The 25,124-nt window shown below is 34.4% G+C and overlaps 1 protein-coding gene across 5 annotated transcripts in view; it reads right to left on the reverse strand.

Moving 5' to 3' along the window:
- Positions 1 to 25,124, reverse strand: part of LOC143233836 (polyribonucleotide 5'-hydroxyl-kinase Clp1-like) — a 96,271-nt gene that overhangs the window by 38,888 nt on the left and 32,259 nt on the right. For all 5 annotated transcript variants that reach the window (XR_013018346.1, XM_076470595.1, XM_076470592.1 and 2 more), the window contains exons 5-6: positions 19,959 to 20,072; positions 14,914 to 14,941 (exon numbers count right to left, since the gene is read on the reverse strand). Coding sequence is in view for 4 of the 5 variants with exons in the window: in XM_076470595.1 (XP_076326710.1) it covers positions 14,914 to 14,941; positions 19,959 to 20,072 (142 nt within the window). In the remaining variant the exon portion in view is untranslated. The remainder of the gene's footprint in view (positions 1 to 14,913; positions 14,942 to 19,958; positions 20,073 to 25,124) is intronic.

Genomic DNA, 25,124 nt, shown 5'->3' on the forward strand with positions numbered 1-25,124 from the left:
AGGATTGTAAGGGGTACACACACTACAATTATACAGCACTCACAAACTCAGCTGTCCACTACAACCCATAATGTTGACCTATGAGTCATTTAAGTACAACCTCAGTAAATATATAGCATGAGCATTTTCTAAATATGTAACATCAGCCGGCCCCTTTTTCAAAGACTTTTTTAACTTGAAATATATTCTTAATCAACTAAATCATAAAGCCTTAATGGCCAGTTTTGATGTAAACTCCCTCTTCACAAAAGTCCCAAAAACTGAAGTCTGCAAGACAGCTTTAGAACTTTATATCCAAGACCCCAATCCATAGATACACATCCCCAGCAATCATTTAGTAACCTTTATAGAATTCACTACCACCAAAACTAACTTTATGTTCAATAACTAAAACTACCTAAAAATAAATGGCTTAAGTATGGGGAATCCAATGTCACCAATTCTAGCCAACATTTTTATGACACACATTGAACCTCAAGCAATCAATTCAGCCTTACACCCACCACTATACTGGTACAGGTATGTTGATGATACAATTGCTGGATTCACATCTACAGAACACACACTTAGTTTTTTTCAAACACGTTAACTTGATATACCCCAACATTAAGTTAACCTGTGAACAGGAAAAAAACTCACCAAATAGCATTTCTTAACCTCAAGATCACTAGAACTGATACACAATTCAAAACAGAAATCCACAGAAAGATCACTCATACTAAATTATACATTCTCTGGGACTGAGCACATGAAATGAAACAAAAACTCAACATATTAAGAAACCAAATAAATAAAAAATAGCTTAAATTGTCATTTAAAACAAGTGCACAGTATATGGTAATATGCAAATTTGTTCGAACACCTCAACCTTTGTCACTTGATGAACTTTACATGCAAAATAGATAGGGATTAAAATTAACTTTCACTCACTGAAAAGTAATTTTACAAGAAACAATCACAAAATTAGAACATAAACAGTGTCTAAGTTTATTTAATACCATTATTTAGCATGGCAACTACTGGCATCAATGATAGATTGGAGTAGTGATAAAAGAACAAAATACCATGAGTAGCTTATTAAAAAATCACAAAAAGTAGAATAAACTGTTGTATGTCTTCATATTAGAGAAACTGGTTTTGATACATTCATGTGTCCTCTTCAGTTTAAAATTGTATTCTGGTAAGAAAACTGGTCAACAATGTCTGTGTAACCCCAGAATTTCAAAATCCTTTAAAGAAACAAGAGCTCAGGAAGTTGTTTTACTTAAGGTAACAATGAGAGGAGTTGAAATTATGTAGGCTTTTAATTAAGTAGTTTATGATGACATTTCTTTTTTTTATGTAGTTATCCATTTTGTAAAAGTTATCATTTTCTTACACTGAAAATGTATTTAAGATAGGTAACTACACTGGAACCACTCTAAGCGGTCATCCCTCAGATTCGGTCACCCCTTGAAAGTGCTCATTCAATCACAGTCCCTTTTTTTGTTTACATAATCCATAATTATGTACAGTGAAACCCCTCTAATCAACCCTACTAAGAGTGCAACATACAATTATGGCATATGAGACTCTGTCCCTCTATTCAATTCTATTCAAACTATCACTTTGAGTTTTGGAAGAAGATGGATTCAACAGTTTTTAGTGGGGAGAGAAGATGGAAAATGTGGAAGGAGGTATGTAATTTTCAAAAGAACATTTTTAGTATAAGAAAACTATAACTTCTAATATGGTACATTGCACCTGCTCACATAAATAGTTAGAATCCCACATCAAAGAGATGGAGAGGCCAGTGCAATGGAAAGAAGCATCTTTAAAATAATCTAAAGGACAGTCACTAAGATTCCAAGATTTAATGTAGGGAACTGCATGACTTCTAAGTCAGGTACATTCTTAACTCCTCATAGAAAGATGTTGCCTGTACAGGTGGAAGACAGAAGAGCACATCCAACTGGGAGAAAACTGTGGCCAGAAAATGATTTAAAGCATGTAAAACTTATGAAAATCCAAGAAATAATAAAAGTGGGTAAAATAAAAAGAATGTTCCCATAGACATAAGAGTGGCTAGGGCATAATGGACTGTACATGGCAAGTCAACTACAACCAAAACCCATGTTACTAAGAACCCACATCCACATGGGGGTGTGATAAAAATCTTACCATACATGAGCCAACCATAGTCCAAAATCTGGCCACTGAGTACTGACATTCATATGGGAATAGGAAAGAGGATCATACTGTCAATAAGTTAGCTACAATCCAAAACCCACACATTCTATGGGAGTAAGAAACAAGATTATACCAATTTATCTCAAGTTCATGAGATCAGAGAAAATCTAGTACCCTCACACTCATGGACAGGGCACATGTGAATATGATGAATTGAAAGATCAATCCAGGAACCACCTCCCTCAAATGTGAAATTAACCGTAACCACTCCAGGTGCATTAAAATCCTCCAAATAAAAAACATCAACAGATAGAAGAAAAGAAAGAACCATAACAATTTGCAATTACCTTCAATGTGACTCACAACACTGATGGAGTACAAATACAAAGAAATAAAAGGTGTTGAAAAGGACTATCTGCAAATTCAAGACTGAAGAGACAGAAGTCAAGAGGATAACTAAGAACATCAAGTTGATCAGGAGAAATCCCTGAACCCAAAAATCAGTGATGGAAAAAAATTCAATTTACACTGAAAAATTTCCATGTAAAAAGAGCAAATAAAACAAGCCACAAAAGAGGCTAACCATTGGGAGAAGCTGGACCACCTATCCAATGATTATAGAAAAACCACACATGAAAATGAAGGATAGGAAGATTTAGATGAAACACTAAGGGTGGCAAAGGAGAGATAAAGACAAAGGAGGAAGTTGGAGATGAAAAAACCATGGAAACCACAGCTGGGATGGCCAGGAAACAGCTATCAGAAGGACCAAACACAGTGTTAAGATTAAACAAAATCACCCAGAGATTGGGAGGACAGACAAATGTGTAGGTACAATCTTGTCTGAAAACATTGACAGCCAGAAGAGATAAATTAGGAACCAGCCAAATTGGAGTTACGGGGTGTAGCAAAAGCCTCAGTGTGAGGACTACCCCACTGAAGTTTAAATCAATGCTGTCTGGACAGAAACCCAATAACAGTGAAAGCATCCAGAACATGGCATAAAGTGATAGAAATATCAAATATATGAGCCCAAAAACAAGATCCAATTTAAATACAGAAGGGTGGAGAACAGATACTGCCCTGATGATTGAGATGAGCAACCACTGAAGAGAAATTTCAATGGATCATTACCAAATGATCTTGACCCAGCATGGCCAGGTGGGTTAAGGCATTTGACTCCTAATCTGAAGGTTGCAGATTTGAATCCTCATTGCACCAAACATGCTCACCCTTTCAGAGGCATTACAATGTTATGGTCAATCCCACTATTCATTGGTAAAAGAGTAGTTAAAAAATTGGCAGTGGGTGGTAATGACTAGCTGCCTTCCCTCTCGTCTTACACTGCTAAATTAGGGAAAGCTAGCACAGATAGCCTTCGTGTAGCTTTGCATGAAATTTAAAAAAAAGGATAAGACCTGCCTGTCATTAATCAATAACCCTGAATCTTCCAGTTGGTCAACCAATGCTCCCCATCCCTGAATGGATGCATCCATGAAATGTGAAGAACTAGATGAAGAGGAGGAAGCAGTAAACCAACCAACATGCAAGTCATACCTAACCACCAATGCCCATCAACAAGAAGGGTAGGAGAAAGGATAATAAGAACCAACAAAGGATCTCTTCGAACATCCATTGGTCATCAAAAGCCAGAAAAAGAGTCTGTATGTGAATATGATGTAACAGCATAAGGACTACCATGGAATATCATATCTCCACAAGAGATAAAACTTTGAAAGCTGTAATTAAATTGAAAACCCATCAAAGTCAGCAAGATAAGAAGAGGCCCAAATGAGATATGTGTAGAAAGAGAATAACACACAAATGGACAGGATATTAAATAGGTAGCACTACGGACTTCTCCAACTTGATTAACAGCCCATTACATTTGCCTCCAGGAGCAGCTAATAATGATAACAGGCAGACACCTGTTTGGAGCAATCAAAGAGTACTTGTTCGGAGCAATCAAACAGTAGCCAGTTGATCAAAGTAAAAGAAAAGTGCAACCCAAGAGCATACAAGTGATGAATAAATGCTCTGAGCCTCCCCACAAAATATGCAAGGCCAAAGGGCAGTGCACAAAACAGAGGAGCTATGAAGAATAAACTGAAGAAAGGGTAGCTATTGATAAAATATAACAGGATTTGCACATAATCATTCATGTCAGCAAAAAAACCTGGAGAAAAGCCCAATTAAAAGTGAAAAACAACTCCAAAGTAAAATGGAGAAATTGAAAATTGTAATGAGCCAAGACAAACCAAGTACAGGCCACCAGTTGATGAACAGGTGCAATGGCCTGTAAAAACAGAAAATCTTAAACCTCTTAGGATAGATGCAGGCTAATGGCAGGATCCCAAATCATGGGGAATGAAAAATGCACCAGGAACAAAAGGTAAAGAGAAATAATAAGACAAACCATTTCAAAAATCAAACCATAGAACTATAGTGAAAAATCATTAAAGGGTGACAAAATAACATAGCCAAACTCACTCTAGACTAGAACCCTGCACTGTTGGCAAGATCCCATCAATGCTGAATAAAATAATAAGATGAGAAACCCCTAAATGTGGGGTAGGAATGGGTAAATAAGGACCAGGACAAGAAAAAAATAAGGGTGTGTCATGGCTCTAACTGCAAGAAATGTGCAACCAAAGAGGAAAGGTTGAGTGTTGACACAAGGATTACACATAAGATTCTAAAGTCTCAGATTTACAAACACAGAAAAAATTCAGAAATCCCAAAAAAGAAGCAGCAAATGTGCCCAAATCATGGTCACATTGTGACCCAGAAAATTCAAACTACAGTGAAACTATGTAGGTAAAGCAAGAACCAAAGACAGAAAAACAAGCCAACATGGAGGTAATAAGAGATCATATAAAAATAGGGAATTTGGTAAAACATAAATAACATACCTGAAAAATCATGTAAAATAAATTCCATATTAGGCCAACTTGATTCTGAAAAAAGATGGGAGAACATGGCAGAACTCAGTGATATGAAAAGGCTATCAAATCTTCATTGGCCCAAACAGGTTCAGCTTGCTCAGGAGAAGATTTAACCATATAATGATCAATCTCATGATGGATACTGGCAGAGATCTCCAAAAACTTGTCTCTCCCACCTGCAGCCTGTGAAAAGTCCAGAGGTATAACCCCCAAAGTGGGAACATGATACCTAAAAGTTCATTATAGAATACATAAATCAAACAAAAGGGTTTGATGTAAAATATGTGAGTGTGAAAAAAATAAAAACTGAGAAATTCAAATTAAAGATTTCATTAACATAATGAAAAAAAAAATGAAAATGAAGAAATCTCTCTTTGGAAATTAAACTATTAAAATCATGATTCACACAAATAGCACCAAAAATATGTCTGAATATAAGCAGTGCCAAATGAGAAGTGATAGTTTGGTAGAAATGAACAGTGGAAGTGACATGCATCATAAGAATATACCACACTCTCACTGATAGAGGGTTAACACATGATGATATGAATTGCAGATGAATTGGAATCAGTTAATTTCAAAGGAGGGGAGATAGAAAGTTTACGGTGGGCACAAAAATGTTTTGCATATAGAGGGTAGCACTGAACAAAAATAGCTATTTATGGAAGAGGTGGTAATGTATGACATTTGAATACTTGTTGATTTCCAATCAGTTGGATGTCGAGAAACTTTAATATCAACAAAAATGACATTACTTGTGTTTCTATATCTGAAATCTATTTTTATGATCAGAAAATTTTGTCAAAACTTTTTTAATAGCATAATTTTTCTTTTTTCATCACTTGAAAGAACTATGATTTTATTTCATGAGCACAACAAATAAAATAAGAGCAATGAGGTGTTCTAATAAATTTGCATTACTGTATGAAGTAATGGTTAACTCAGAACATTCTAATTATGTTTTATGTATGGATATTAAAGAAAATGTTTTGTGTTATTACATGTCATATTTAACATTTGCATGAATAATCATTACAGTTTTAAATTTAAAAAAAAATCTGAATTAATGTTTTCAGTCATCATAAAATTCCATGATTTAATGAAACAAAATTTTGTGAATTGTCCCCTTTAATTAGAAAATACAGAAAACTTATTTTATTCTTTATTATGAGCAAGTATAAATTTGGTTATATATATAACTAAAATATGACAATCACTCATGCCACCAAAAATTCATTAACTTTTTATCTTCAGTTTATTCATTCCATGTGAATCCTTACTTGAGTTACATCTTTTGTACTTTCTTCATTTTTCACACTTAATTATTCTTGTGCTTTATAGAATATTTGCCATTTCACTTGCAACACTATCCTTTTCCAAACATTTCACGATATCATTATCTAAAAATATGCATTTATCAGAAAAGTCATTATTACAAATTTATGAAACTGGCTATGCAGAGTTATCCAATTAATATTTAATAATTCTGTTGTGTTTACATGTGAAACAATTTTTTTTCTTTCTGAGCTAGTAGAGAAGTCTTTGTTTTCTTACTTCAATATAGTCAATGATTATTTGTGGCTAATAAAGCTTAAGATTGAAAACTATATTTTCCACACATTTATACTCTTGTAAAATAAACATATTTCACTAAAATTAGTGTAAAAAATATTCAACTGCAAATCACTGCCAGTTTTAAACCTATATATATATATATGTTTTATCCAATATACAAGTAAATTATGCACCTTGAACAGTATTTAATATATTACAAAAACCTCAAGGATCACTCTCAGTGTACATAAACTAGTCTGTTGCAGTGCCATCTGTTTTATAACATATTTGTTGAAACTATATGTCTCAATTTCAGTATAATGAATTAACACATTTGAAAATACTCATAACAAAATCATTAAAAAACTATATAATTTAGAAATTCATGACATTTACGATATAAGGTAACTGGCACTAATTCTGGGTCTTATTTTTTATTGATATTGTCCATCAGCCATTACTCCTGAAGTACTGAGTTATAATTAAGAAACTGGTCCCAAACAATGTTCTCTCTTTGACACACTACAATTATCAGTTAATTTGGGTACAGCATAGGACCAAGCTGCTGCTGGTAACCTGTTGAGGAATTCTGAGGCACTCCTCCCCTTTCTGTAGCCTTGGAGTAGCACCCTGGCCAAGTGCTAGCAATCCAGAATCCCCTAAATCAGGGATACTGTGAAAGTATTGATGAAGCAGGATGGTGGATTACCTTGTCTGGTGGAAGCTTGGTTTAACTAAGTAAACAGCAGAAAAGGAATGCTGTAGGAAAAGACCACTCCAAAATAAAACCCCAATTGTTTTCCTGCCAACCACTATGCCCTATCATTCCATTAGACCTTGGAAGCTCAACTTAAGGGTACATATAGAACTCATTACTCTTGCACTTCAGCATCAGCAAAATCTAGGATAAAGAAGGAGTCCTGCAGTGATGGGTGACCAATGATGATGAGAGGCATCAGAAGTTAGGAGTCATTAGTTGGTCATCTGCACATAGTTTGAGTATGATGACTGTGGATTAATGATAGAATAGTAATAATTCAAGGTCCTGTTAAAGCAACCAGGTAGCCCTATTAAGGAATGGCTTTGCCTACTGTGGAAAGAATTGCTCCAATAAAAGGAAGAGGAAACACAGTCCACTCAGTCAAACCTTGCTGGATTATCACACCCAACATGTCTCATATTCTGTGGTCAAATAAAGAACATCAAAAAGAAACTCACACTTGGAACATCAAAACACTCTCTGCCCAAGAAAATAATTGCAGACCTGAATGACATACTGCTATAGTGACAGAGAATTGTATAGATACATTAACTACATCATTGTGTTACAAGAAACACAGTTCAAAGGAACAGAAGAATTACAGGAAAAACTACATCTTCTTTTGATCTGGCATGGATAATAAAGGGAGATGCTGTGCTGAAGTAGGAGTTGCAGCTTCATCAGCCTTTCAGAAATATGAGCAGGGCATGATTCCACCTGTTTCATAATATACTGTTTATTACTGCTTCATCACCATCATGTTGATCTATGCACAAACAAAGATGACATATCTCACATAAAAGAAGACTACTATCTGGCCCTATTGAAGCTCTTAGATTCAATTGCTGATAGTAGCAAACTTTTAGCCTATAGAGAGTTAAATGGTGATGTTGGTTTGGATCATCATACTTTAAACTCTGTGTTTGGCTTCAATGGGAGAAGAAAGATAAAGTCACATAAGGAACTACTTAGCTTCTGGACTAAGCTAGATTTGGCAATAACAAACACATTTTTCAAACTCACCACCAATTGAATTACAGTTTGTATCACCCACATCCCTGATGTGAACCATGACACATACCACATGTTCATCCATACAATCTGTAGACTACATATTGCTCCTATTCAACACAAGAAACAACCAGCTACCTCTGTGCAACTTAACAAACCTTATTAGATGGCAGACACTCAACAAGCCATTAAATGATGGAAAGCAGATCAAACAAACTTCCCAAAACATTTTCTTAAACTTCAAGATAAAAGTGGCTATAAAAAGCAGAGTAGATACAGTCCTCAGCTGACAAACATGATAAAATGTGATTTTTGACAGTTTGAAGATGGTATATGAACCAAAGCATGGAGCAACTGTTCCATTCAAGAGTCTTGATTGTTCCAAACTGTTTAAAAACAAGGTTGATATCTTGTAGAAATGGATAGAACACTTTGATATTTTGCTGAATAAGACCTCAGTGATTCATGACACAGCCTGGATCAGGTGCCACAACTACAAATCGATGCAATGCGTGATGACCCATCAATTCTTGAAGAACTTGTGATGGCAACAATGATTAAATATGAGCACCAGGTTTGGATGGTCTACCTGTAAAAATTTTCAAAAGTGGAAGATTAGTAATAAAACTAGAATTGTTGTATTTTTCTCGATGGCATTGCCAAGCTGGGAAACTACCTCATAAGCTCAAAGATGCTATAATTGTAATAATCTGCAAACATAAAGGGGATCAACAGGACTATGGAAATTACAAAAGTATTTCACTCTTATCAAATGCAGAAAAAATGCTAGCCAAAATACTACTTCAACAGCTACAAACATATACCACAAGAAAGCCAATATATTGTTTTCAAGCAAACAGAGGCATGACCAATATGATCTTCTCTTTCTGTGGCAAATTTGAGAAAAATGCAGTTGTATAGTGTATCTGTCAATTTCACCTAAGCTTTTAACAGTGTTGGGAGAGAAGGGCTGTAGGCACTGCTCACTAGAAATGGTTGTCTGCAGAACTTTGTTGCAACTGTTTACCATTTAACAACAGCATAAACAAGCAGGTACCACAAGGGGATGCCACACTGGAAGCATTCCAAATAGTGCATGGTGTTAAAAAAGGTTGCATATTGCCTCCCATGTTTTTCACTTTTTTTCTCACTGCTATTCTGGATCACACATTTGCTAATCTTGCTGAGGAAATTAACATTTACGGAAGAATTGATGGAGGATTTTTCAATTTCACAAGGTGAGGGCATGCACTAAGACAAAGGAAATCTGCATCAGAACTTCTGTTTCTTGATGATGCACTGTTGTATGCAATTCTATAAAAAGGGGTACAGACTAATCTATATCATTTTTCCAAAGCATTCACTGCTTTCAGGCTAACAATTAAGATCAATAAGACTGAAGTGCTCAATCAGCCATCACCTAACTCTCACTTAGTAAAATCAATGGTTCTTCTCTCTGGTAACAAGATAAGTGTCATTAATCAGTTCACTTATCTCAGTAGTACAGGTGATAATGACAACAACCTTGATTCAGAACTTGGCCACAGGAATCAAGCAAGATCTGCTTTTGTGCAATTATACAAGAGGGTCTGGAAACAGTATGGCATACAACCCAAAACCAAAGTGCAAGCTATATCAAGCAATGGAACTGAGCTCCCTTTTATATTCAGCAGAGACATATACACTCTATCCTTGTTCATATAAATGTCAAAATGATCCTGAATACTGAATACATCTTGGGAAAACTGAATTGAAAATGAGGAAGTCTTGAAGTGCACCAATATGCCAAATATGGAAGCTATGCTTCTTAAAAGGCAACTGTGCTGGGCTAGTCATAAGGTGCATATGCCAGCACATAGACTTCCAAAGACTCTACTTTATGAAAAATTTTCCCTGACCAGTTTGTGGAGAGCTGAACCAAAGCTTATATTACAAAAATGTAACAAAGTCACCTGATCACATCTTAAAAACCTACTACCAACTAGTAGCTCCTTGTCAATGATCATGTAAAATGGCACAAATTCATCAAAAAATGTCTGGAGATTGCACATCAAAAGTGGGTGAAGGTCTCATAAGATCATAATGCACAAAGACAGATTACAATCCAAGCACTGAAAATTTTTCTCCCATTTTCTATGCCATCTTTGCTCACTGAAGGTCTGTCACAGCAACTACCAACAACTGGTTATTAAAGGTCACTAAAAAATATTGATCATCTTTGATTTTATTTTTAATGAAACATTTAAACTTTTAATTTCTACCTTTTGACAACTAATAATTTCCTTTATATAATTACACTTATTTACATGACTACTCAATGGTGACTTAGTCACACAAGATTTTAAAAATTAAAACAATTACAAAGTGATCTAAACTGGTTCAAACTTATGATTTCATTAAAACTAAGACTCTTAGGAATTATACTTCTTAATTAAAAGCACTTTTGTTATAAAAGAATCTTACTACAAATAAACATTATTATAAACATTCATAAAAAAGTAGTATCAACCAATCTGTATATGTTTGTACAAAAATAACACTAAAGAAAGGTTTTAAAAAAAGAATATAACAAAAACAGTAAATAGGTAACTACATCTGTGTAAATAAACAATATGTTTGTGTGAATCTGATCCATAAGCAGACTTTTTATCTTAAAATGTTCTAAAGAAATACAAATAGATATATTAATACAAAGTATATTATTAATATGTTACTCAAATAACTTGACTTCATACCTATATTAACTTGCCAAATGTAATTTCAGAAAAACTTTTTTAATAAGAGAATAACTGATTGCAAGAATATCTTCATCAACTCAGTTCCACTTGTCATTTGATATACATTTTTTATATACACACACTAAAGTCAGACATTTACATCCATTACATTCATTTGTGTGCCACACTTCATACAACTTGAGTAAGCAAATAAGAAGCAAACACAAACTGGTATATACTACCATCATAATTTCTTCAACTATCTAATTATTCTAATATGGTAATAATTCTTTTGGGTATTTTAAGTAATTCTCAAACTACCCTGGATTTAACATGATAAGATTTCATAAGCTTGTCATTTGCATATTTGCAAAAACACACAATTTTGTCAAACCAAAACTTTCCCTCAAGTTTTATGGACATTTCCTATTTGATGCATGGATCACCTCTGTTTGTTTTACAAGTATGCATTTTAACTTGGGAAGTGCAGAAGCAGTATAACATTTCACTAGCTTCAACATATAACACCCATCAAGATAACTCAACTCATCATGTTAGGCTACAACTGCTACCTTCCCAGTAACTGCAATTTATTTTTTAAAAGAGGAGAAACAAGTAATAAAACAAATTTGATAAAAAATAAGTATGATATAGGGATGGCATTACTAAAAGGTACAGAAACAAGATAAAGATGAATATGCAAAACTTTGAAAAAATCACTGAGTCAATGTTACAATGTCCATGACATCTTTCCTCTTGCAGCCTCAAACCTGGAAAGAACTGCTGGAACCTGGTGTATCAGAATAGCCAATCAGATTCACAGATAACTAAAGATCACTGAATTAGTGCATGGTCAGGCAAGTGTGAGAATAGATATCACATTTTTTTATGTGACTCCTAGGGCATTCACCAACAATAGTAGTTCAGTCTTAACTCTGGTCAAAGTCATCTGTGACTAGAAAAAAAAAAAGACTGTATGTGATGCTTGTGAATGATATTCACAAGTAGGGGCTGTTTCACTAGCAGGTTACACAGAGGTTATGGACTGGCAGAAGTGGTGATTTGCGAGCAAGTGGTGAGAAACTCTGTGATTGGAGGTATAACAGGAATTAGCCATTGTAAAAATTTATAGAAGTATTCAGTTCAAATGCTTTTGTTCAAACCTGAATTCATGCATATGAAATGAATTCAACACTTAGTTCTTGATAAAAGTGGTTCTTGGAAATATCTGGCTACTTATGTAGGGAGATTTAGATGTTATTTTTATTTATCCATACTTTGTTTCTGTACATTTTGACATTGCCATCTATACATCATTTTGTATATATACTTGTAAATAATTAAGTAGCCAGTTATATACTTTACTTATGTACATTATTTAAACAGGATATATATATATAAAAGCAATATTCAATAAAGATTTGAGTCAGCAAAATATTTTGTAATCACCTCTTGTATTCACTAAGCAGTAAACTTAATTAATTTGATTTGATGACAATTTCATTTAATTTGGTGAACATGATTAAAAAAAAACTTATATTTACAGATATTGTACTACAATAAAGCCAGAGTATATTTTTGTTTTACAGTCAATTTAATATTTCTATGATGGTTATTTTAATCAAGAAACTTGTCTGCTTGTCCTTCATTGTCAAATATGGTATCACTGACATACCTTTAACACAATGATGGTTTAAATTCTTTAGGATATTCTTGTAACCAAATCTTTTTATGATAACACATAAACATATTTACAAGTATAGATACAAAACTGGAGCCTATATTAATTCCATCTCTTTGATCATAAATCTTTCCATTAAATGCAATATGTGATTTTTGCAGTTACACTTAGTTGTTGAAATACTTCTTCAGGTATACTCTAAGAGCTACCTTCATTATTACAAATCAAATTCACATGTAATTCAGTGGTCTCATCAAATTATGAGTGCCCATGGAAATATTTCTGAGGGTAAACATTTACCTAGGGAATCAGCTTTTACAATGTTAGTCAACAAACTAAAATAAATAGTGTTATGTGTGTTTAAATGCAAACACAATTTTAATAAAAATTACTAAAAACATTTAATTTAAATACAATGTGCAGTTTTTTGTGAAATGCAAGAAGGGACAAATGCTCTCTCTTGTTCCTTCCTATAGACATCCATGTATCCAATGGTATGTTAGTAAATAGCATTTTTTCTCAAAGTGGTCTTTCAAAGTACACTCATCACATAGAAGTTCCTTTAAACCAACACTCAAAATAAGGGCTAGTTTAGAATTATGACATCCATTAGTTGATATGATAGGTCCTATTGAACAATTTAATTTAGGTATTTTTGGTAATCCCTAAAGAATACCAGCATTTAAGCCAGTTGGTCTTATTTTTTGTAAAATTATTTTATCTTTTCTTTAACTTCAATAAGTATCTGCTTATCTTTGTTTTCCTAAATTTAGTTGGATCTTTCTCCAGAATACAAAATTTTAAAATATTATTTACAATTTCAAACCCCTTAATTTACATTCAAGATTACAATTTTATTACCTTTATCAGGCTAAACGCTCAATCTCCTTAATGTCTGCATTTCTAACATACTAATATTTCCTGGTTTTTGGTTGAAATTATATACTTATAAACCTATACTACAGATATGTGTCAACACATTATCAAAGTTATCAGTGCTCTTGGAGTAATCACACAATCCTTAAGGTCTTTTAACAAAAGCTCAAACTCAAGTAGATAATCAATGTTTTAACAGTACATATTAATCCCAAAAATAATACTTTCTTTTTTTATAATTTAAAATATATTTTGTTAATACATGAGAACATTATTGGGATTTCCTAAAAATGATTTATTTATTCAGTTTTCTCTGAATTTAAGAAATTTCTCATTTTGAGTTATTCTTACACTCAACTAATTATTGTTATTATACCTAATTACTTCATTAATCAAGAAGAAAAAAATCTAAAATCTTGTCACAATTCTTTAGTTGTACCTATTCCTCACCTTTTTCATTTTTTTGGATTGTTTGAATTGCTTTAGTTCTTTTAATCTAAAGTGGCAGTGTTAAACACTTTGTACTTTGCACTTATTCAGAAATTTTAAACTTAGCTTACATTTATTCAACATAAGTTTTTCACCTTTTTTTAAGTTCCTTTAATACCATACAAACACATCTTTCACAAATGATATTTACCAGAGAATTATTTTTTTAAAATTTCTAAAAAAGAATAAGAATTTAAAGATAAACAATATGACAAAAAACAATGCATTATTAAGAAACCATAGTATTTCAAAATGACCCAATTGAATGAAATCCTCATATTTGTTTGAAAGCATCCTTATGGTTGCAAACATACTTGTGCACTGTAACTAAATTCGTATGAAAAGTGTAGGTAATAGTAGCTAAATTATGGTGACACCCCATCATACTTTTGAAATTCATATTCAAGATTACAAAATATCCCCTTTTATTATCATTATTATTCAACTTTCAATTTTTAGTTAAAATTATGAATGGAAAATCAGGGTCATCAAACTGTACTCCCAAAGTCTAGTATAAAAAAACAAGCCAGTCAAAATATAAAAAAAATAATTGGTTTAAATCTTCCACCACACTTTAGCCACCAATAACTGCAATTTTAAGATTAACTCAGCCACAGTTCACATGGTTATAACTTTAAGGGTGTTTTCAAGAGTGAATGAGTAATGAAAGTCAAAATTATCAAAACTTTTTTTTTAAATAAATATACTTACCTATTGTTCCAGGTATAGAAATCTGACCCTACACAAATGGTTATAGAAATCACATTAGTCTTCTCATGACAAAACTGGACATAAACATAAACCTGTATTACATATAGATAATAGAGAACAATCAGATGTTTTATAAAAAACAATATTAATTTTATACTTAGCACATGTGAAATTTTAAGAAATTATCTACCCAAGTTTCATATTAACTGATGTACTTATCACTAATGATTACTAAAAATATTTAAAGGTAAGCAGCATACTAATATAACAAGACTGGGAAAATATAAGAGCATTATAATGAAATATTAAATGTAATTGTTATAATGTTTATAAATGAACAATAAAGTTTCAAAATTTGGAGTGTATACTTCCTGTCTCAAGTATGTGTGTAATATGTTAATATCTCTACAACAACTAAATTATTGACAAAAGACTAGTAGTTTAATTTTAATTTCTCATTTTTTCTCAGATAGTACTTGATTGTATAAAATTTTACATTTTTATTATGTTTTCATCATAATAAATTTTTTTACCATAAAATAAAATTTAGCTTGAGCTATAAAAATTGTTATAATACTCATAATATTTGAAAACGTTTTTTGTACATGTATTTTTGTCCAAGCTACGTATAATGTAATCAGCTTTACTGTGTAGAAAAATATAAAATTAGTTTTGTGAAATAACTTAATATTTTTTCATTACACTTGAATAGAAGTTAACATTTTTTACAATAAAAATGTATTTCTGATTAGTACTTACAGTACACCAGTCTTTTATACCCCATTAGTTTCGCACCATTTCAGAACATGCTGATCATGTGACAACCCTCCACCAATTGTACTATGTCATCTATACTAGCACAGTTAGCTCTTTCTACTATTGTAGAAAAACGAAATAATTAGACATGACTAGAACTCAAGAATCATGAATTGTATACAAATAGGCTAAGTGTGGTCCACCCAGGCAAAAAGAAACATGCATGGGAAGAGCAATAGGATACATTGAATTATGTCAAATGCAGTCCACCTGGGCAAAATCATCTAGTGTTATTAACAGCTTAGCATAAGCTTGTGAGATCAATAATTGCTATTCATATGAGCATAAAAGCATCTAGGGAAAGAGTGTTAGATATATAATATTTTGGTCAAATGTGGTCTGCCTAGGCAAAAACATCCAAGAAAGCACCTCAAGTTATGACAGAACATGTCAAGTGTGGTCCATCTATGTAAAAAAATATCTAGTAAAAGCACTGTATATGAAAGTTGTTTATCACCAACTGCAGCCTTCCTGGACAAAAACATCCAAGGAAAAAGTCTTGGATCCTGAATACTATATTATTGTATAATCACTGTTCAGTATAAAAATGAGTATAACAACTGTAACCCTCTTCTCATCAAGTGAGTACACATAATCTATAAAGTTCAATTTTATTTGTTGTACAAAACTCATTCAGGAGAAAACCTACTTGATGTACCACTCCAGCAACCAATAAATTGAAATGGCAAGGATTCACGTGCTCAACCAGAAGAGACAAGGGGAGTGGAATATACACTAAGGAGTTTGAAGGAGTGACTCACTGGAAACAGTGCAACAGACGTTTGCAATTCCCTAGTTTGAAGAGCAGTAAAAAAAGACACACAGGATGATAGGAATCAATCAGTACCTTGATATTATCTAAATTAGAATGGAAACCTTCACAGTTCCACTGTGTCAATGTGGCCATTTTTATTTATGTGGAGAAGAACTGGGTGGAGATCTCTTATGTTTTCAACCTCATCTCTTCTCTTTATTGGAAGGAAGTCTACTGACCTCCATGGATTCTTCCCTGAGTCAAGTGGACAAATCTCTGTCATTAAAAGAAGATTCCAGCAACTGAGGGCATGAACAATTAATCATTCTACATTTCAGGGCCAGAGAAGAAGATAAACCTGAGGATATGCCCAAACCTGGAATCAAAGGAAGTTGATCCAGGGATATGCTGAAAGGAATGACAGGGACAAAGATGGGTGTTGACATTGATGCATTAACCTTCTTAACCATGGAGGGCAAAAGACTTTTCACATGGTTTGAAAACAATTGTTTTCGAGGCACAGAGAGATCTGTTTGCACACTCACTCTAACAATGGAATGGAGTGCAGCAGCATAAGTCCGAGATGGAGTGGTGGACAGTAACTTTCAAGCCTCAAAGTAAGAAATGTTGTGAAGCATTTTCAAATGCTGTATCTCTTTTTCTTCCAACCATCTAGGGCATGAATGAAAATAATATGAATGAGAGCCATTACAATTGATGCAATGTGGTCGGCATCATAATTCCATCTTTGTGACTGGAGATACACCTCACTGTAGAAACACCTTAGGTGGAAAAACCAGCAAGGATCTCTGACTCAGGGATGTTCTTTAAATCCTTTTCAACAATAACTCCTAGTGATAAATTCAAAGCAGCATGGAGAGTAACCTCAATGGGTGAATCCCCAATACCCTTCAAATGCAAGAGGAGTTCACTGTGTTTAGGAGTGGATGTTTCCACCCAAGTGTCACCAGAATGTAGCTTTTCGACTTACTTAGAAAAGGCTGTAAGCCACTCTAGTCCCTTCTAAATAAAAAAAGGGAGACTTTCACCATAAAGGTTTGTCTGAATGAGAATGTAGTATCAGAAAATAAGGAACAGGTGTGGAAAAGGTTGATGGTTGCTGCTCAGAACCTTCAAAACATGATCATTCACCTATTGTCTGTTTTTCACTGTTTTATTTTAATTTTTATTTGGGATATCCATAATAAGGAAAGAATAGTTCAGTGCCTCCTGACCCCACCCACCATGGAGCCCTACGAGGGGATACACTACAATGCCAAATGAAGACACTGCAGCAATGCCAGGGTTTTGTAAGCATTATACCCAAACACAAATATCAGACACAATGTCCCCAACACCCATTGAGAATGTCCAAAACGGGTACTTGGTTGATCCAAGCTCAAATGAACCAGCCAAATGACCCTGAGAGGGGCTACCCCAAGGCCACCTGTCTACAGGAATTCAAGGCCAAAGTGGTGTGTCAGGGCTGTACACCTCAACCACCAGGATTCTCCCCCCTTCATTTACAGGTTGCCTCACATAGTAAACATGTGGGTAGATGTTAAGATCCCAGAGGAGGTAAACTGAAAAAAACAGAACCTTCTCTTGGAGGCCCCCTCACCATGTAGAGGAATCCAAACTAAGGGGAATAACCAGGGAGGAGAAGGCTTTCCATAAATTGGAGAAATGGAAAGTGTTTGACATAGCAACAGTTGACATAGACAAACCCAAATCAAACAGCCAAGTGAAAAACTGGGACAAAATTGACAAAAGCCATGATGAATGCACCAAAGCCTGAAAGTTGAATAGTATTGGCAAGGAAAAACATCTACATGAGGGGTAAGTCCCAAAGTTGAGGCAAGAGACCATACAAAAGGTCATCTAAGAAGATAGAACGAACTATGTCCAATCTTGGTCATCAGAGGAGAGACAGGAAGTGTTTCCAGCAAGGGTAAAAGCAGGGGGAACCAAATGTGAGCTGGCCATTGCAGAGCAATGAGCAAGACATGAGAAAGAATGGTTTGAATAAGTGAAAAAATTCTGGAGAGGCATGTGATCAGAAGTTAGGTATATAAAATCCCTCCAAACATGACTTAATCCATCTACTCCCAAAGCTCAAGGGTATAGAAACAGAAACCAAAAGGAAGGAATTTTATTCTTCTAGTAAGTGGCCACCACATTAATATGTGGTCTTCCCAGTTTAGAACACACTTTTCAAAATACCTATGAAAGAAGGGATCACTCTATGGGTATAACCTTGTTGGGTTGAGATAAGTGATCAGAAAGTCACCTCTATTATTTACCATTCACCAGAAATTAATTGGGATTTAAGGAAAGTCCCCCAAACCACCAAGAAAGTATCAGTAAAATGGTGAAACTCCAGACAAGGTGATGAAATGAGAACCCTTTCCATTGTCAGTTCCTTGTCAAGCCACCAAGCAAGGTTGACTTTGATCACAGGGGGAAAGGTAATGAGGTGGTCCAAGGGATTGTGAGAGAAGTTCCATTGGTAGAGAATGCATGTGAGGTCAACCCAAAGGAATAAGAGCTTCCAAGGAAACCCATATCCCCATAAGAGAGAGAATCTTTAATGCAATGAGAAAAGAAGGTAAAGCCAATGAAACTGCTTGCTCCACATCCCTTATCTAAAGTGAAGAAGGGTGTACCCAACAAATATAGGAATTGAAGTAAAATTCCCAGCAGAATAAGATAATGAGTGGGGTTAAGGATGGGCCTCTCAAATTGGATCAGAAAACCTCACCTGGTTAGCTTCTTGAAGAAATAAGCAGACATGGTTGACTGACTGGGCATGGGAAGATACAAGCAAAAGTCAACCATCTATGAATAGGAGAGACCAAAAACCCAATAATACTGGCAAAAGAGCATTCCACTTGACAAAACATATGAAGCCAATAACTAACCTAACTGCAGCACCTGATCCTCATGAATGAACTGATAAAAAAGATGACACTGAAACATTCATCATGAAAATTTGACTAACCAGAGACTTAGAAAAAAAAACAAACCTCAAAGTGAAACAGAGGACTCCATGTGAAGAGAGGTGGCTTCATATGAGAGTTCAACTAGGCAGACCTAATACAGGTGTCCAATTTTCTGTCTTTCATAGGACAATAACTAATGTTTTAAGTTAACAGATTAAGCGAAATACTAATAGTATCTGCTAAAAATGTATATATTAGTTTCAGATGATGCATTCTATGGTTTTATGTTTTTATAAAGGTGTATTACACAAGTGAAATAAACATAGTTTGTGACCTATTTATCTATAAGAAGTAAAAATTATTACAATATGCAATTATGGTCTCAACTTTAACCATAAACATACTTTATTGTCCTCGTCTGTTATAGTGTATGTGAGATGCAAATACATTTATTATTGTGTGCTTCCTAAATGTTTAGATAATAACATTTTTTTAAGTTTTGCCTTAAGTAAATTCCCTTAGCTCATTCTCACCTGTCCAACATCAAGATCTACAAAAACAGGAGTTCTTCCTAAGCGTACAGCATAATTCAATAGCAGCCGGCAAAGAGTACTTTTTCCTACATCAACTGGCCCTACTAACATAACCTGAGAAACAAAACAATTATACAATAAATGAGATGATGTTTAATTTTTTATTAAAAAGAAAACACTTGCTTCCTTCACATATAAGATGCTTGATCAAATATATTATTACTGATTTGGACATTTAAGTAAATAGTTTTAACAACAAAGATAAAAGGCTTAAAAAAATATTCTTATCCAAATTTCTTCTTCATCTTATGAAGGTTGAACTTAAAAGATGTGGTGGCTTACAAAAGAAAGAAGGAGACCAAACTGACATAAAATACAGAGAAGAAACTTAATCATAAGAAACTCTTACAAAGTATACTTCCATCCAGAGGTTTGTATGGACATAAAATAGGTAAAATGTTTTCCTGGTACTAGGATTTTAGTTTCAAGTGCAGCCTCAAGTGTATAAAACAGACAAATTCCTGAGGTTCTACCTCAGCCCAATCTGATCGATACTTTGAAAAAGCACACATTCAAGAAAATATTCATCACGTTTTTTTTCTGCTTAAGAGCAGGGTTTTGAAGATTGAAAGATACAGATCTTGTGTTTTTGTTTGCTATTTTTTGTAATTACCATTAATTCTTTAATTTTTATTTTTCGTTTTATTTATCTGTCTTATCTTCTACTTACATTGTTTGAAACTACCTTTCACAGTATAATCTTGCAACTTTTAACCTTTTTTACTCTACTAAATATTATATCAATAGTCTCACCTTTAGCTTTATCTTCTCAATACTCAATAACAGTATCTTAAAGCTTCTAACATAGCTTGTTGGTTTAAATGCAAGTCCAGCATTGTTGCAAAAAAACTTTGTGTTTTGTAAGTACACCATAAAGACAGTTTACTTTGGTATTTTACAAATTTCACACTATATATAGTGCTTCCATTCCAACACCTTATACACCCAGTTTTCCTTTGATGTAGAAAATGAAATGTGTGGAAGTACCCAGGATGTCCATGCTTTAATCCCATATGTCCATAGGTCTAGAAGATGAAATCAATTATCTCTTTCTGGTTTCTAAGCAATCCTATTTAATTGCTACAGTCCTAAAAATGTTTTTTTTTAACAACAATTATGATCTGGGCTTTAGAATTTAAATTGCCTTTCTAATCTTTATAGTTCACTTGTACTGATCACAAGTATAAATCACAATGTTTGTTTGTTAGCCAATCTCTACCACCATCACGGGAAGCAGATAGTGTCATAACTCCTCAGTGTTAATTTTTTTACCTGAAAATGTATTTTTGATGATTACTTACCTCGCTGCATACAGTAGCTATTCCTTAAGCATCATCATGCGACAACAACCATCCACCAACAGGATGTCAAAACACCCTTGATGCAAAGTGATTGACTTGCATTAAAAATTAACTTCATTCTTAGACAAGACAAGAATACTGTGGCAAAGTAGTGAGATAAACGGGTTGGAAGATGTGCAGGAACATTTCCAGGTAAATAAAATGTTATCTTCCGAAATAATATACTAGCCCCTGTGCACACAGTAGTGAGAATTTCACAATGATGTGACTGAGGGAGCCAGTGCAATTGCAAAAACCTAAATGAGCTCCCTCTGAAGAAAGCAACTGAAGGGAAAAGCCCATCCAAGATGACACCCTATAGTGGGAAGACCATATCCATCCTCTGCAGAATATGCATTTCATATAGAAGGAATAACAAAAGGACAAAGGCAAAATGGGCCAATGTATCACAGGAATTGGCAGAAAAAGAAATAACCAATTAAGCATTTGTAAACAACTGGTCGAATGAACGAGGTGTAGAGTAGCTATAGCTGTGATCGAAACATACAGGTTAGAATGTGTTCTGTTGTGCAACTTACCCGCCAAGTCCCTTCCTGTTGCAGGAGGAGAAAACTTTACTCTTTCCAGCTGACTAAACCCCTGGGAAACTGTCATATTATAAAATAGGAGATGATCCACAGAGACACCCCCACTGTCCTACCACAACCAGTTTCTAAGGCAATCACTCTCATAGCTAGAAGTTAGGGGGTATCAAAAGTTTCCCATGCTCCACTTAAGAGCCTGAGTATGAAGAAATTCATGTCAGTGAGACACTGCAAGGTGTACAGACTTGACTGGACCTAACCATTGCAAATACTAGAAGATGACGAATCGAGGGATGTAATATCTAAGGGAGATGAACTCTGCAGATACTGAAGATAATGAAAAACAATAGTGTTGGTTGTAATCCACATACCAGCGTGGAGGATCTCATCTAAGGATTGCCAAAATTGCAAGGTCAGAGAGTGAATCAAATGACAGATGTGACATGATACAGCCTGCAAGCATCTCCACCTAGGAAGGAACAAATGATCTGAATGAGCTGATGAATTCATCTAGTAAGCACAGAGGATGAGATGTCCCTGAAAAGATGGTTCTCATATTAAGAATAAATGACTGTTAGAACTGTTAAATGCAGCCATGCATGACCACCCAAACTGGACACAAATTGTAGTAAGAGTCAGTACCAACATAGATGACCAAGGTTGATGGATTAGATATGGGAGAAAAGGCATGACCTCCCTCCAAAGCAGTCCAAGTCTTAGAATAAATTAACATTCTGAGAACAAAATCAAGGTATATCTATAAAGCAAACTACCAATGCATAAAGATCTGCAGGAATCACAAACAAAAGAAACAAGGAAATAGATTTTAAGATAGAAAGATGGCATAAGGAGCATGGTAAGACCCTGTATAACCACACCATGGATCCAGATGGACAAAATAACTGGATGAGAAAGGCGATGAATTAGGTAAGACAAGCACAAAAGCAGAAAGAACAGGAGAAGAAAGAACCATAAAGAAAAAAGTTAAAGGAAGTTGACAAGGCCACTCAATAGTCTGCAATGGTAGCAGCTGAGAATCTTTGGTTAAACAACCAGGCAAAGAAGTAAAAAAAAACAGCCTGCTGGTAGAGAGTTGTACATGGACCAACATCAAAAAATACACTCTTACATTGACAAGTAGAGAGTAGAAAGGCAACATAAATGGGATAAAAGAAGAGTTACATGGTTAGAGAAACCTAACAAGTGAGAAAAGAACCAGACAAATCCTAGACATAAAGACAAAGGGAAGACATTCCCAGGTGAAAGAAAGATGTATAAGGTTGTAGGCTGAGTATGCAAAATGGAGGCAAAGGAAGAGGTGCCTTTGATGTCAGTAAGTGAAGAAAAGGAACCAAGACTAAGTTAGCAATAAAGGAGTTATTAACAGGACCCAAGAAGGATTGTCATGTGGGAGGAGGCAAAGAGGAAGGTACACTTACCACACTAGATAAGAACAGTGCTAGCTGAAGGTATCTACAGCAAAAACAACTGGGTGAAGGTTTGGATACCAGATGAGAAGGAGTTTGGTACTGAGAGGAGTGATGAAAGTGTTGATTATTAGTGCCAACTGGATTTAGTTTGTCTCTTATTTAGTAGTGAAAGACTAGAGATATGGCAGCTATTCATTACCACTCACTGCTAACTCTTGGACTACTCTTTTACTAATGAATAGTGGGATTGATCATCATGCTATAATGCCCCCATAGCTAAAAGGATGTGCAAGTTTGGTGAAACAGAGATTTGAGCTGACAACTCCCAGATTGGAAGTCAAGAACCCTAAGCACATGGTCATGTAGGGCCCAGTCGAACTGGTAACAATTCAAATAAAATAATTAGGATGAAGTAATCACTCCTTATGAAGATTCCTGTCACATATGAAATGGCAATGGCCAAACTAACATATACAGATTCAGGTTAAGCAGTTAGCACACAGGATCACCTACAAAAGTTGTAATATTTTCGAAACAAGACCCAAAACTCTTCAGAAGAAGAAGAATAATCAACCATTTGAAAGAGCTTGAGTTTTGGGTCTCGTTTTTAAAATATTACAACTAATGCATATAGAGATGGTGAGGAGTGACAGAAAGCCAAGGAACAAGAAAAGAGAAAGACATCGAATGCAAGTAGACTCGTGAGGTTGTTAGATAAGGATGAAAGGAAGAACTAGCATTAGGCAGCCTAAGGAAACCAGAAAAGTTAAAACTGCAAAAAGACAGTTTAAATCTAACAAAATTGATCAAATTTAAACTTAAATAAACACATTCAATAAAAATGGTGCAGAGGATAAGAATGAAATTAACTTCAAGTACAAGTGTTAATGAGGATATGTTGCCATCCTATTGATGGAGGACTATTGTAGCATGATAGTTACATCATGCGATAGTACAGTTCACATGATAAAATGTGTCTTAGGTGAGAGATACCTCAAGGTTAGTGGCATGAGCAAAATATCAAAGGTGGAAATGTGAAAAATAGCCACTATGTGCAGAGAGGAAAGTATACTGTTTTTCAATATTCAGAACTGGTTGAGAACATAACAAATTTTAGCCACATCCCCAGCAACACTGGAATGATAAATAAGACAAACAATGAATAAATATTCAGTCTAAGTGACAAGGTTATGAGCATGCAATGTATTTAAATATAACAAAGTTTCACAGTTACAGAAATATTTAGCATAAAATACAGTATTCTGAGACCTAGAGGTTTTTTAAACTGGATTTCCAAGATTGAGGACCTGAAAATCCTGGGCTTCTTTTTTTTACAAATTACCAGAAATGCTGACATAGAATTCATTTCAATGCAAAAGTCAACCTAAAGATAATTTTTGATAGTTGGTATGTGACACTACAATAGAACAGATAATTTTTCTTTTGAGATCACTTTTGCTAGTGACTCTATATGAGTTTCCAATAGAAAAAGTATACAACAGCATTTCAAATGTATATTTTGTACACTATGCCCTTCTAATGATGAGACTTTCTCTTCCACAACTAGAGCTCATCAGGTTGGCTTTGTCATAGATTAAAAAACAAAAAAAGAGCTGCAGTTGAAGCACAATTTATATCAGTTGTTTACAATGTAACAAATCTAAAGATGTGCCAAAGTCTTGCCTCATATGGCCTTAAAGGGAAATAAAATAATTGCATTTTTATTAAAATCAATGTTTGAATTGATGGCCATTAACTTCAAACCACTTATTGAAGTTAATGGTCAGTAAT

The sequence above is a fragment of the Tachypleus tridentatus genome, chromosome 12, assembly GCF_004210375.1.
Source record: "Tachypleus tridentatus isolate NWPU-2018 chromosome 12, ASM421037v1, whole genome shotgun sequence".
Taxonomy (NCBI): domain Eukaryota; kingdom Metazoa; phylum Arthropoda; class Merostomata; order Xiphosura; family Limulidae; genus Tachypleus; species Tachypleus tridentatus.